The sequence below is a fragment of the Phaethon lepturus genome, unplaced genomic scaffold (genome assembly GCF_000687285.1).
Source record: "Phaethon lepturus isolate BGI_N335 unplaced genomic scaffold, ASM68728v1 scaffold5007, whole genome shotgun sequence".
Classification (NCBI taxonomy): Eukaryota; Metazoa; Chordata; class Aves; order Phaethontiformes; family Phaethontidae; genus Phaethon; species Phaethon lepturus.
In genome coordinates this window covers 1-14566 of record NW_010549672.1, presented here as the reverse complement: position 1 = coordinate 14566, position 14566 = coordinate 1, and the positions used below count along the sequence as shown (strand labels likewise).

The window sequence follows — 14566 nt, the reverse complement described above, 5'->3', positions numbered from 1 at the left end:
GGGAAAGAGCAGGGAGTGGAAAGGAGTGGGAAGACACGAGTCCCTAAGTTCTGCTCTTGCCAGAGGGCTGAGAGGTTTCTGAAGAAATTGCCCCAAGTCCTTTGTCTCTCCCAGCAGCAAATGCCCCCTCAGACGGTGCACCACCTCCCTTCACAGCAGTAGTAGCAGTCAGCCTGGCTTTCCAGGGCTCTGGCACGGTCAGCAGGGAAGGCAATGACCCATTGCTCTATCACCATCTGCTGTCCTATAGAACTACCAAGTCACCTAGAGATGACTCATAAAAAAAGCCCCCCTGAGATATTGTTTTGGGTGAATAAGCGTTTGAGAGTGTTCCAAGAAAGTGTGTATTCTTTTCATTACTTTTAACTTAAATTATGAAGGAAAGGTTTTCCAGGTATTTGTGAATATTTTTTCACAAAACTAGTGACAGACCGTTTTGTTCTAGCAGATCAGTTCTTCTGTGCCCTGGGAAAGGTTATAGCAGATTTTTAATCTATTTCATTATATTTGCATTGCCAGACAAACCACCAAAAAATGAGGGGTTTTTGAAAGGATTAAAAGGTAAAAGGATGTCTTTTCCCAGTATTAATGAAGTATCAAACTTGTAACATTTTTGTACCACCCATTGCAAAATGCTGTGGAAAAAGAGAAAGTCGTCCCCTGCCCCTCCACCCCCCTGCATTTATGTAAGAGAGGGAGAGAAATGTGACACTTACCTAAGCTTTTTTTTGTGGAGATCGTAAATTTTGTACAGAACCAGTAGTAAAGCAATTGATGTCACAATGATCAAGAACACCAAGAATATAATCAGGGCTTTAGAATTATCTAGCAACAGAAAAAGAATACATTTATTGTTTCTTGAGTACACAATGGCATTTTAAAATTACATTTTTTCCTTTTTTTTTAAATCTGTATATTTCCTAACTTACTGATTTTTTTGTGAAAAGAACTAAACAATTATTTTTAAGCGTTTAGTTTAAGTTTGTTATTCCAAAGTGTCAAAAACTTTTAAGCTCACAGAAAAGGAGGAAATTTTATTTCTATATTAAGAAAAACTTCATTTAAACTCTCCATGTGCACCTGTCAAAATGCTACAACTCACTCGCTGGTTCAGTGTGGTTGTCTCCTGTCCTGTGTAACCTGTATGGTCAATGACATTAATGCTGAATGAAGATGTTATTTTTTCAAATGCAGATCAACTATTAACTATAAAAACAGGCAATATGCATTTTTAATTTGGATCAATTGTAACAGAATTAATGATTTACTCTATTACTCTATACTATGCTAAAGTCTGAAAGTAAAAATGCTGTATATATTTACTTACATCTGGTTCTTATACTCTTCTTTACTGGCTGCCCTCTATGTTCTCCATTAAACACTAAGATCTGCATGCAGTGGGTGAGGATAATAAAGAAGTTAAGATACAACAAGTAAATTTCTGCATAAAATTTTTTGAAAAAGCAAAGCACAATGGATATTCGAAATACATCCATCTCTTTTCAATGAATCAACCTCATTGAGAGCAGGACCTGCTGTCAATTTTTGTATAGCCATTTATAATGAGCTCAGGTTTCCACCTAATTTACAGCACAGTCTCGATCCAAAAATATGTAGATGACTGGAAAAAAAATTAGTGAAATAGGAGACACATTTTACAAAATCAAAATCAGATGTATCTCAAGGAAAAAAATCAATTTTATCTCTTATCAAATCAAAATCAAATCTCTCAAATCTGAAAAATAACCATGCAATATGTAATAAAACATTATTTATTTGCTTCAACTGTAAATATACAAATAGGCAACAGAATTTACTATTTTTAATACAAGTTCCTGTATGGTAAGTTATTCAAGAAAAGTTAAATTACAGAAGCCAAAATAAACTTTTAAATAAGCTGCTTTCTTTCAACATAAACTTTTGAGTCCTTTAACTAGTGTTAACGTACTAACTTTGTTTAGATGCATTTATATTTCATAATATATATTTGTCCAATCTTTTAAATTTCCTTAATAGAAAAGAAAATAAAAATGTCAGATCTAATAGGCAGCTTGAAGTTTGTACATCAAATATTTCACACTCTTCCTGTGAAGAAAAATCAACCTTATGATTAAACTTGAAGATTTAATACTAAACAGCAGAGAATACTAACAGGACTGAATAATAGCGATTTTAATAGTAATATTACAACTGTTGCAAATCATCCAAAAGGGGAGGTAAAGGGCTTTCAGCACCATTGCTGACTGCAGACTGAGTTCTTACTGAGCCTACCGGATCCCTTAAGAGAAATCTCTCCTGAAGACTCAGAGGACTGTGCCCCAGCTCCCACTGGGAGCCTCTGCTCTAAAAGGCCAGTGTGTTTAGGGGGTTGGTGGTTTTTGAGTTCTGCAGCTGGGAAGAAAGCCATGGTAGGTGGCAACATCCAGAGGAGTAACAGAGGTGGCAGAGAAAACAGGCAAGAAGTTTCTCAAATAGCGAAAACCAGAAACCTATGCAGCATTCAGGGTCAAAACATCCCTAAACCAAAAAGTATGCTGGGTAGGCTCCTGTTTATTTCCTGAACAATTCATTGTGCAGATACAAGGGAATCGTGACGTCCATCAACTCTCACAGGTGATCTAGTTTTTTTCTTGAACCTTCCATAACTTGGCCCAGAATTCTTTCATTACTAATTACGGCCATCAGACTTTCTCTGTCTTTCCGGTAAGAATTGGGCAAACTAAGTTCGAAGCAGAAAGCAGGGTTTAGAGCCAAGCAAAAGCCAATTTCTTCTGTAAGGCAAACTGCTCACTGCAAGTGGTGTACAAAAAGCTTACAAGAGTGCAGGGGTCTCATTACTATGGGGGCAATGCAAGCATCTTTTGCTCCTACAGGACCTCATCTTTATTTTCCAAATACAAAGCTTTCTGAGCAGAATCTGTTGGAAAAATACTGACAAAGCCTTGGAACAAAACCTAGACTACTCAAGTTCTCTGATACTGCATTTCCTCAGGAAGACACAGAGAAAAGAGGAAAAGATTGTGGAAACCGAGTGAAACTGGTTCCTAAAAGTAATAAAACTCCTCCATTCCTACTGGTTACTTTCGTACCTAAACGTTACTGAGATGAGCTATCAGGATATAAAATATATTACTACTGGCCACATTAAGGGGATCACACAAGACCATTGGCTTTGCAAGCAACAAATGCCAAAAGGGTGAAATGCCTGAGAGAAGAGAATATAGTAGGAGGCCTTCAGGAAAGTGAAGCTTGTGAACAGAGGCTGGTGCATTTTGTATGGAAACAAGGCCTGGCTTGTAAAAGGCTGATGTAAGCACATGTGAAAGGACCTGAACTGCTTTACACTAACTAGTACCTGAAGCATCAAAAACCTTCACATTGAAAAATTCTGAACAATTTATTTCTGAGCAATTACCTCAAGACTTAAATCCCATATTCATCCTCTGATCGAAATGACAGTCACACATTCATTAAATGAAATGTGTTTTAAACACTAAAATACCAGTTATACTTAAGAAGCTATTTTAAAACTTATGGAAACCCCTAATTTCTCTCTGTCCCAAGCCCAAACAATCTATTCATCTTGTATTTTTCATGCTGTCAGAACCCATGTGGAATAGCACACAAGGGATTGATTGATAGGTTTGGCACATACGCATTTTATTTCTGAAGTAACAGCTACTTCTTTACGTCCGTGGCCTACAGATCCATAGATTAACTCCTCTCCCACCATATTTACCTTTTTTCCTAAAATAAAGTATAATATGCTTAAACAGTGAAAACACAGCAATATTTCATACATTTAATTTAATAAGCCTACTTACCGTAAATGTATAGTTTGTCAAGTATGAGAGATTTTCTTTTTTAAAATCACAGTAATTTTCTCTGGTGTCATTTGTTCCATCATTTTCCCAAGTCAATTCAAATACTGTTTTTGCTCCATATACGTGTTGACATTTGCACTTAATTTGGACAGCATTATCAGCTGTCAATGTTGCATTAACATCAATCACTGGCTGTGGTTCTGTTCACAAAAGAAGTGTTACTGCTTCTATTCTCATCATTTCAAACCAAACATTTCAACAGCTGTATATGTTCATGTCTGTTTGTTACTTTCTCTTGTAATACTTCCGTACATTTTCTTCCTTAAAAATTTCAGTGCCGATTTAACAAGATAAATAAAATAAATTCTGAGTTAACCATAGGCTTATCCGAACTGGAAAAGATGTGAAGTGGAACTGAAAAGGCTGGGAAGATCAGAACTACTGACAGTCAGGCTGCAAAGACAATATGATGGCAACTCACTCTCTTGCATCTGACATCACTTTCTCATTTGAGGAACATGGACAACAGACAAGACAGGGGAACAAATAGTTTTCTGTGTGATTGTGTGTTTCGAAACTTCTGTAAATGAAATTTCCTACCAGGAGTTACCAGTATATTTTAATATTTGGAATAGTATCCTTTGGCTTAGATTGTTACATGGTCTTAAAGCTGGCCTAAAACCACAAAAACTTGTACTTTTTAATGATAAGGAATCTGTTAAATCTAATTTGTTTTCTCACTCTAATTTAGTATGTTGTAGCAAATGGGCTTCAGACTGGGGACACAGCCCGAGGGACCTTTCATTGAGAGCTTATAAAACCTTTCAGAAAGTAAATAACCTTCTGCATAAAGCAGCTCCATTAGCCACATTTCAGTAGAACACCACCATGGAAATTTTCTTCAAAATCACTTCAATTTTCAAGCCAGCATATTAAAAAAAACCCTAAACAATAAAAGGTAGTTGCTTTTTTCTTCGTATGAAGAGCTAAGATGTGTGAGGCTTTATGACCCGATCAAATATCCCATGTGGGGAGTGGCAGGATATTTTACTTGGCAGAGTGTGTGGTTACGGCTTATCTGCTCATCTGCTCATCCACAGGGCAGATTTGTTAGACTCCTATTCAGCATGCTACTGAAAGAGCTGCAACAAGGAGAAAGTGAACATTTCTGGAGGCAATGTGTTTGTTGAAGACGAAAAAATATATTATAAAATGTAGGGTTTTTCTACTTCCAAGAACATGTTCTCTACTGATATATTCTCTTGTTCAAGAAGCCATAAAACTCTTCCACTGTCTGCTTGATCATGTTATCAACTGTTGTAACAGTTGGAGAAGGTTTAATAAATATCATTAATTCATGACGGCAAGCAACTTGTTATTTTCTCGACAAATAAGGGAACTGAGGTTGTTTTCCAGATCCATAAACTTATATTGTGGACTGTAATCTTCACCTGAGTTATTAAAATATGAGTGGAGCCCCCGAAAGTGGGGCTTCCAAAACATATACTCAGACTAGATTATCATAGAGAGAAAAATCATGATCAAGCTCAAATTAGGGCTGTGTAAAAATTAAAGACATTTTTCAATTTCTTTTACACTTAAGTCTCAGATCAAATGGTTTACATTATCAATCAATTAATTTATCGGCTTTTTTTTTTTCCCATGGTTCTTCAGGTGATACTTTTTATCCCTGTATTCTTCCGACTACAAGCTAAAATTTGTTTGCTCAACGACCCAGAGTAATAGGGAGATTTCAGTGTTTTCATGGATTGTTCGTAAAACTGGATATAAAAGCTCTGTATCTTCCACGGAGGGATAGGATTCAAATTCAAAACAATAGTCTGCCAAAAGCCTCTGTATTTCCCAAAGCTCCACAGAAACACATTTAATAAAAACAGCAGTCAGATTTAATGTTCTTCTGTATCTATTTTTACATACTTTTCAGGAGAGCTAAAAGCAACAAAAGATTTAATTATCCCTGTCACTAGGGGAAAAAAAATATCACCACTTTAAACTATCATCACATCACTAGCACAAAAATAATATTTTATTTTTCACTAAAAAAAATCTTTTGCTTATTCAGTGAAATTAAAGGAAATATTAATTTAGTATCTTACCAGGTATAAACCAACATCATTTCCCTATAGCTGTATCTCTATATTAGCTGAGTCTGGAGTTGGTGGCACTAGAGCTAAAAAAATACTGGAAGAAATTAAACACATTTTTTGGTGGTTTTTTGGTTTGTGGGTTGGTTTTTTTCCCCCTCAAAGCAGGAATTAAAACAGTATGAGGCTTTACATTTAAAGATTAAACAGGGGAAAAAAACCCAACAAAGTAAAAAGGACCACATCTCTGTTACGTCTTGCCTGTATCAGGAAAATATCTACATAGTCTGTTGGTTTTTAATTTTTTATTAGCTTTTCTTGTAGTTCTATCAATTGAACACGTATGGCAAACAAAGAATCAGGACCATGGAGATAAGTTTTTAAAAGTATAGCCCCCAAAATATGCACAGACCTTTCTGACATCACAAGGGTTGGCACACATTTGTCTTTAACCTAACATGGAGTCTTAGAAGCCAACAATATACATGTACATCCAAACTCACCAAAACCCAGTACAGACAAGAGACTTACGTGCTGATTTTGTTGTAAAGTTACATCTTCTAGTTTCTCCCATTAATGTGCTATTATTATATTTGCTGTTCGTATATGGAGTCACAGATACAAAACCTCTGGTATAAGGTTCTAGTTCATCGCAAATAGAGTCAGTCGTCTTGACAAATTTTGGCGCTTCAAGAAAAAATGAAAAATGAAATTATTTAATGAAATTTATGTTAGGACTACAGGAACACTTACACTTCATCAGAGCTACCTGAAACCACTGTCGTTGTGTACTTCTATTTTAATTATCTCATACTTGGTTGGTTTGTCTTGTTTACTGATGCTAAGTGAAGGCTCAGGAAGAGGAAGAAATATATTCACCAATCAAAAAGGTAGAAAGTTGAGGTTTTGTTCTGTTTTGGGTTTTACTTTCTCAGTATGTCATTTAAATGGGTGTAGTTAAAAAATTGACATAGAACACATTGATAAAGAGAGACTGATACTTTCTTCTGTGTTTAGCTTGGGAAGGGATTAGTAGACTGATGGCAAAAGTCACTGCACATTGGGCAGGTTTGTTCTGGTATGACGGGAGAGATGTCATGTGCGTTCGGTAGTGGCAAACAGGACAGAAAGGAATTGCACAAGAAGCAACATGAGCAAAGCTATTACCCACACTGCAGCTGGGGCTTTGGTGGCTTGGGGAACTGGGGAGCAATGGCCTTTCCATGTTTCTTTCTGGCTACTTCATATGTGACCTCCCTGCACCCCAGCATACTAACTCGGTCTCCTACACTGGCCAAGCCAAATCAACTACATTGGTGCGTGGGACTGTCACCCATTTGGGTAATGGTCAAATTTGGGGCATGGAGAATGGGAGAGATTTTTTGTATCTATCTGGGGAGCACATGAGCATGACAGCCTTTGGTTCCTGTGGCAGTCCAGGTTTACAAAACATGCAGTATTTGAACAGAAAGAATGAATTAACCCAGGACTAGCTAAAACCTGACATATATATCCTGGAATCATGTATCAGGCTCCTCATGTTCAAAACATCATTTTCCAGCCCTTGTTTTGAAGTAAAGCTCACACCTGGAAAACATGGTCCCTGTATAATAGATACAGACTTACTCATCTAAATGTAAGGTGGCCTAAAACAGCATATCTGAAAGGAGTGACCATTTAGCAGAAGACAACCACCTGCCTTTACCTATCTAAACATGCATATGCTAACTGTTGTACCTAGTACCCCTGACTTTTACATACATTGCTGTTATTCAGAAAGCAGGTCTCTGTCTTCTCTCAGAATATATTAACCAGCTATAGCAGCACTTTCTGAGACAGAGCACCCTACCACAAACTGATCAGGCAACTGATGGTCTTGTCATAACATTCTTAATACAAGAAGCATGAGAACTGAAGGGTGACAGAGTTGTCCCCTGAAATGGTAAACTGAATAACCCCATGGTTCAGCTGGAACATCCTCAAAGGAAAGAAACTTACATGTTTGTATCAAAACAAAAAAGAATTATGCACATTTTGAAGATATTCCAATATGCTTTGACAGTCCATCATTCTTGGTGCTCTGTAAATATTAAAACGTGCACTGAATTATTCAATACTGAAGGGGCATATATTTACCTTTGTCATTGCATGTCACAGTATAGCCATGTATAGGACCCTTTGAAATGTCGCTAGGTTTCTTCCATCTAACTGATACGTTTCTGGCATCACAAACTACTGTAAGGTTTTCTGGTGCTTCTGGAGCTGTTGTAAAAGAAAAATAACGGGGAGGGAAGGAAATGTTTGAATGAAAATGCAAAATATTTATCTTTTTACCTACTTTGATTAAATTAAAATTCATTGGATACTGAAGCAAGATACGAACAACAGGTAATGTTTTTTCTGGTCTATTTAATTCAAATAAATTATACATAGGTATAAACTGTGTATATGTAAAAGCATCATATTAGAGTAATTTCATAAATTTAATTAATTCAGGAAAAGGTGAATACAGCAATATCACAAATTAATAAAATTGTCCAACATTTATAGATATTACACAGTCTTTTGATTTCCATATAATTTTAACAAACTTTAAATGCTTGGCCTTGTTATTTGCAGGTTACTTGATTTAGGTTGATTTTCTTTTTAATTCAGAAAAAAAAGCTAAGCTATTTCCAAGAACAATGTTTTGGAAAACAACATCATTTTATATGGAGACATTCTTTGCAATTATTCTCCCCTCTTTCTTCAAATCAAGAATTTAACACTAGTTTTTGACTAGGCCTGGACTTTTTTCTTTCCATTAAAAAAAAAATTGCAATCTCTGTGAGAAGGAGATGAAGGCATCAGACTGAAAGACTGAGACTGGGGCTGGAGAGTGGAAGAAAGACTGTGACTGCAGCCAAAGAACAACCACAAGGGCAGGAGACCAGGCAGGAGCAACTGGAGGAGAAACTGAAAGTAGCTGGGCATAGTGCTCAAAATGTATCTTCAACCCTGAGAATCACAGATAGTGTGATTCATAGTGGGGTTTTCCAGAAATATGTGGAGCATAAAGCAAAAATAAGTATTACACTTACCACCATAATCTGTTGTTATGGTGAAGCTTCTGCTGGCAATCTCCTTTTCAAAAAAGTGTACGGTACCAGTGCAGTTGTACTCATGGTTGGCTGATAAAGTGTTCAGCATTTTGCAAGTTTGATTTAATTCCGTAAAGACTGGCAAATCTGTAGACACAAAAAGAGTTTTATCAATATTTTTCACAACTCCAAAAGTATGTGGTACCATTTTAACTGGTATTTTCCCTACCATATTTATTCAGTGTAATTTGTAACAAACTATCATAATATTCCAAACAGTAAAGTGTACAACCTAAACCAATTACTAGGGTTTAGGTTCCTTTATACCAACTTAGTTTGCATAGATCTTTACTTTTCATCAGTAAAGCTCATATGATTTGACTTCTAAGAAAGCAGTTTTCTGGACTGCCACAGAAATCAAAATTTTCATGGGAGTCTGGCAGACCCCTGGAGCGGCTTCTTAGCTCTTCAGCTCCATGAAATCTCCAGCCCCAGACACTCATCATGCATTCTTCTGGGACACATGAGGACATCTAGCATCCATATCTTTCCTTCCACGCTCGCTGCCTTTGAGCCAGCATCATCTCAGGCTGACTGGCTTCAAGAGCAGAGAGCCTGAACTCTCATGATCCAGGAGCCTGCAGAGCCAGATGCCCAGGTAGTCTGCAAGGGGTCAGCTCACAGCAGACCCACAGACTGCAGGATTTCAAAACTTTCAGCTCCCCTTCAGACCATCAAGCAGGACCTCAAAATCTTCAGAAGTCTGCAATCTGTGAAGCTGGTAAACTCAGGAAATGAACTCTAGGTTTGAATTTTACCCAGATCTGCAGTGTGTGGGGATGGTAGTCCCTAACCTGGTGATCCCAAAAATTCTGAACAGCCCTTCCCTCAAACTAGCACAATTAATTTAAATCTGCTAGTCTCTCATCAAAAGACACATCAACTTTGCTTTTAAAAATAAATAAATTCAAAAAAATCAACTTTTAAAATATCTTAGAAGTGTCTCACCTCTGCAGCTAACAGTCACATTAGCACAGGAAAATGACTTTTCCCAACATAACTTTGCAGATGAGTTGGTTTCATTCTGAACTTTGAAAGGATTCTTGCTGCTGTCTGAAAAGGATTAATATTATATGTTATTGTGACATTGGCTATATTGATTCTTAGCAATAGCACTTGATAAGATTGAACAAATAGCAATTTGTTCTTTTGTATTTGTTGTCTTGTTCTGCAATATGAAGATACAATTGGCACAGTATAATACACAAAGAATTTAACAAGAAATGGAAAGTAAAAATTGAAAAAACCTACATGAGACAAAGCAATGCTGGTATTCAAATAATAACTGAAATTTTTAACCCAACAATCTCTTTAGTGAAAAAAACATACATATAATTAGTAGCTTTCAAGTGCTAGCTGGCCTTGCTATTGTTAACGATGCTGCATATGGCCAAGGTAGTTCAAGTTCCATTTTTTCCTTTTCAATGAGAAAATTAAATTTTTTTACATCCTACTTTAAGAAAATACTGAGAGGTTTTAAGATGCAACCTCAAAATGCAAAATACCTTGCAAACCAAGCACAAAGTATGAAAACCTTCTGTCTGATTCTCTGAAAAGAGACAAGAATAGGCTAAGAAAACCAGGAGAACTGAATTACTGCATGTCAAAAAAAAAAAAAAAAAGAGAAAGTACTAAAACCGTTCTATACTTACCAGGTGGAATAGTAAGATAATGTTCTGAACAATTTTTAACTTTAAGTGTGTATTTCATGCATCTCTGAAGTTCTATTTTATAGTTGTTGGAACCCCCAATTGACTTGTCAATCTCCAAAATAATATATTCTCTGTTTTTTCTCAGATTTTCCAGTATAACTTCAGCCATGTTATTCTTATCTTTTACACTGTTTATGGTGTAGTTAATATTATCATCTGAAAGAAAAAGATAAAGTAGCAAACAATGAATTTACGACAATTTTTAAGAATCATTAAGTGTTTAATGGCATCCCAGCACCATATGTGTTTTAAGAACCAGAAAATACAGCAAAATCAGCTGCTCCTTATTCTTTATTTTTATTTTTTAATTTACCTTTTACCTTAAAAAGTTGTTTAGTCAAAACACAAAATTTCCTTAGGAAAATGTTCTTTTAAATAATTCTCTATTTAAAAAAAATAAAGCATTAAAAAGATGAACATTCCTGAACCAGATTTGCTTTAATGTAAAATGTCACTTTAAAGTGAAATATTTTGTTTTGACACATTGAATTGTTTGAAATTTCAAAATTTTTATTCAAAGCATTTCACAACCATCTAGTAAATAATGGCCATAATCTATTCCTGAAAATTAGAAAGGGGAGGCCTCTAATTCTGAAGAGAGATTAATCAATATCCAAACTTCAGTTTTACTTCAGCTATGAATTGCACTTTGCAGCATTTGATTATCAGCATGATGGGGGAAAATTAGAGAGGGTCTACTGGAATGAAGGCAGATATTTTCTGCAGTCCTGATATCAACAGCCTAGTGCAGGGCAATTTAACAGAACTATACATGTAGATGAGAAGACCAGAAATGTTAATAACTTTAATGCTACTCTTCCAGAATTGGAAAACAGTTTATAAAATAACCTGAGATGCTAACTGAGCAGTTTTACTGACACGTTTTCTATATTTCAGTTTACTCATTTGGTCACATTTCAGGACTGAGAAAAATAAGGGGTTTGGTTCTTACCACAAGGTTCTTCAGTTGTCACTATGGGAGCTTCTATAAGAAAAGAAAAGAAAATTAAGGTATAGCTCAGCAGGTTTGGGTTTTCTTCCACAGAGCATTGGAGGAGGGTGACTGGTACTGCCCAAAACTCTCCATTCAATATATTCAATACAAAGTAATTGTATTAAGCACTCCACTCACATTTGAAAAAGGGAATAAAACATCAGCTACAAATAACCCCATTTTTTAACTTGTTATTTTACGCGTTAGGTGTCTTTCATCATTTTCCAATGACATCATTCACTACAAATCAAACTGGTTATCAATAACATTTCTGCATACAAAGTTACACTAGAATAATCCAAAATCACACATTCTCATAGCAGTATATAAGCTACAGCAGTTTCCCAGGATACATATGCTGTGGAACAGCTAACTGAACAGTATCCAATGTCACTAAAGAAACAAAATTTACCTACTTTTTGCACTCTTGCTTTTGGAAAAAGATTTATGCAACAGTGCAGATTGCTTTACAACTATTTTTACACTGAAATAACCAAAAGAAATTACAAGCTGGTATTTAGAAAACCTGTATGGAAGGTTGAACAAAGAACTTCATCCTGAAAACAATTACTTAAAATATACTAAGGTATAAATATTATCAAAAGAGACAGATACCTCATTTTTTTCATAGAAGATAGGCCCTAGATTTGCATCCCTCTAGGCTGGGAGTCACCTGGTTAAGTAGTGCCTCTAATGAGAGGGTAAACTGAGAGGGTCCACGGGAGAGTTACCAAGATGGTTAGGGGCAGATGACCCACAAGTAAAAGCTAAGTGCTGTCTTGTCAAAGAGCTGACAGCAGCCTACAGCTACTCGAAGGGCAGTTACAAAGATGGTAAGAGTCCAACTCCTGGAATCCTGCTCAAGCGCACACATGTGTTTTACTGACCCAAGTAATTCCTTACAGCCCAATTGCAATAATAATATGTGTAAGTGCCTGCAATATTAGACCCCAAGAAAATGTTAATGCTGAGTGAAACAAAAGGGAAGCCACCGGAAAACAGTGAAGCACACAGAACTGTGGATGTATTCATACTTTTTTGTTGCTTGGGCAAATTTCTGTGAACATCAAGAGAAGTACAGACACAGCAATTGGCAGATTTACCCTCCTACTATGCCATTGAATTTCTATTTTTCACTAGCTTGACAAGCAGCAGATCTGGTATCTTTAGCATTACTCACAAACTATTAATAATATTCTTTAAAACACCCTTAAGTTTAATGCAGTTGAATGCCTGATTTGTATACTTAAATTTGATGAAAGAAATTCAAAACTAATTCCCTCATTCTAACACATTTTCTGTGCTTGCAGTATCATAACTGCAATAACTGTGTGCAAGTTTGTCACCTATTGTGTGAGTGGGGATGATCCCAGTGTTTGCTGGCATGCTGACTGGTGAGATGGTGCTGTGCAAGGATGTTGATTTGTAATCACCTGTAAGGAAATAAACAACATAACAGCATTAAAAAGTAAAGTTCATTATTTCATACGGCTATGTTATCAAAAATATCTTAAACTACAGCCCTTCCCTGTTTTTTTTATTTCTTCTGAGAGTTTTGTTTGCTGAAAGAAAAATTATGTTAATATACCAAATAAAACAGAAAATGTGTATTTAAATATACAGCAACCATCTAGGAATATGCCACTTACTAGTGAATTTTGCAATATACAAGGACAAATTTTTTTGTCATTATTTAAGCATAATCCAGGATGGAGTCAACATAAAAATGGCATTAATATTTGTGAACTGGGAAAAACTAAAACATTTTGCTGTGTTCCTACAGTAAAACACAATTACGAATAGTGCTTGTGCTCTTTCAGAAACAGGCACTCCAGTAGCGTTCGTTAGCCAGATCACATACTTTGCTTACTATATCTCAGTATTTATCTCCCTGCTTATAAACCACTGACAGGTTTCTACATTCTCTTTTAGGTCCATTCCTATTGCTATAGCTTTGGCAACAGCCTTGTTGACAGCAGCTGACATGTTGATACTACTGTGATGACTACAAGACTTGGCCATCATATACCAGATCCTGGAAATAATTCTGGTATTGCCACTATGCCAAATTGCAGGTACCTTTTCTATTTGATGAACCATAAGCTGGAAAAGGCTACCCTGAAGCTGAATTACTTAGTTTTCCCCTAGAGTTTAGAAAGCAGTAAGTGGCATCCAAAGGAAGACAGCAAACCTGATGAAGCATTCTTGAAGGCAATAGGAGTGCGTGTGGCGAGGGCAACAGTGCTGCTGTGTGGTGGGTTGCTGAGTCCCATGGCAGGGACAGAGCCTGCGTGCATGGAGAGGTATGTGCTGGCTGCAGGAGAGACACCTGTGGTGAGAGGTACAGCAGTTTCATTAGTGCTTCAGAGACTGCCCGGTCAAGGAGGGACACAAAGCTGCACACCACGAAGGACTGCTGTGCTGGAGCATTCTCGTACTGAGGCACTGTGAATGTTAGTAAGCAAAGGCACACCAAATGCTCAAAATGTTAGGTGGTCTACCAGGTGTCCACTGAACATCCAGTAAATATAATCCTTTTTGGTGCTGACTGCACCTCTTTCATGCTAAATATTGTCTTTTAAAATATACTCAAATTCATGACTCAAAAAGCAGACTTGTCTGATATTCTTGCCTCTTAAGACAACATATTTAATTTCACTGGGCTGAATGAAAAGGTATTATACACTCTGCGAGATAACTGTGTGCAGGAAAAGGAAAGAAAAATGATCAGAAAAAAAATATTGATGCAGTTCTGTCAAACTAAATTCACAGAATCACAGAATCACAGAAA

General features: G+C 36.4%; 1 protein-coding gene across 1 annotated transcript in view; it reads right to left on the bottom strand.

The window, feature by feature from the left end:
- Nucleotides 1-13761, bottom strand: part of PTPRC (protein tyrosine phosphatase, receptor type, C) — a 27059-nt gene extending 13298 nt beyond the window's left edge. Inside the window, exons 1-11 of the mRNA XM_010290318.1 lie at nt 13686-13761; nt 13122-13208; nt 11734-11766; nt 10722-10937; nt 10018-10122; nt 9010-9156; nt 8066-8191; nt 6461-6616; nt 3825-4024; nt 1328-1388; nt 717-825 (exon numbers count right to left, since the gene is read on the bottom strand). Of these exons, the coding sequence (XP_010288620.1) occupies nt 717-825; nt 1328-1388; nt 3825-4024; nt 6461-6616; nt 8066-8191; nt 9010-9156; nt 10018-10122; nt 10722-10937; nt 11734-11766; nt 13122-13208; nt 13686-13761 (1316 nt within the window). The remainder of the gene's footprint in view (nt 1-716; nt 826-1327; nt 1389-3824; nt 4025-6460; nt 6617-8065; nt 8192-9009; nt 9157-10017; nt 10123-10721; nt 10938-11733; nt 11767-13121; nt 13209-13685) is intronic.
- Between the last annotated feature and the right edge of the window lie 805 nt (nt 13762-14566).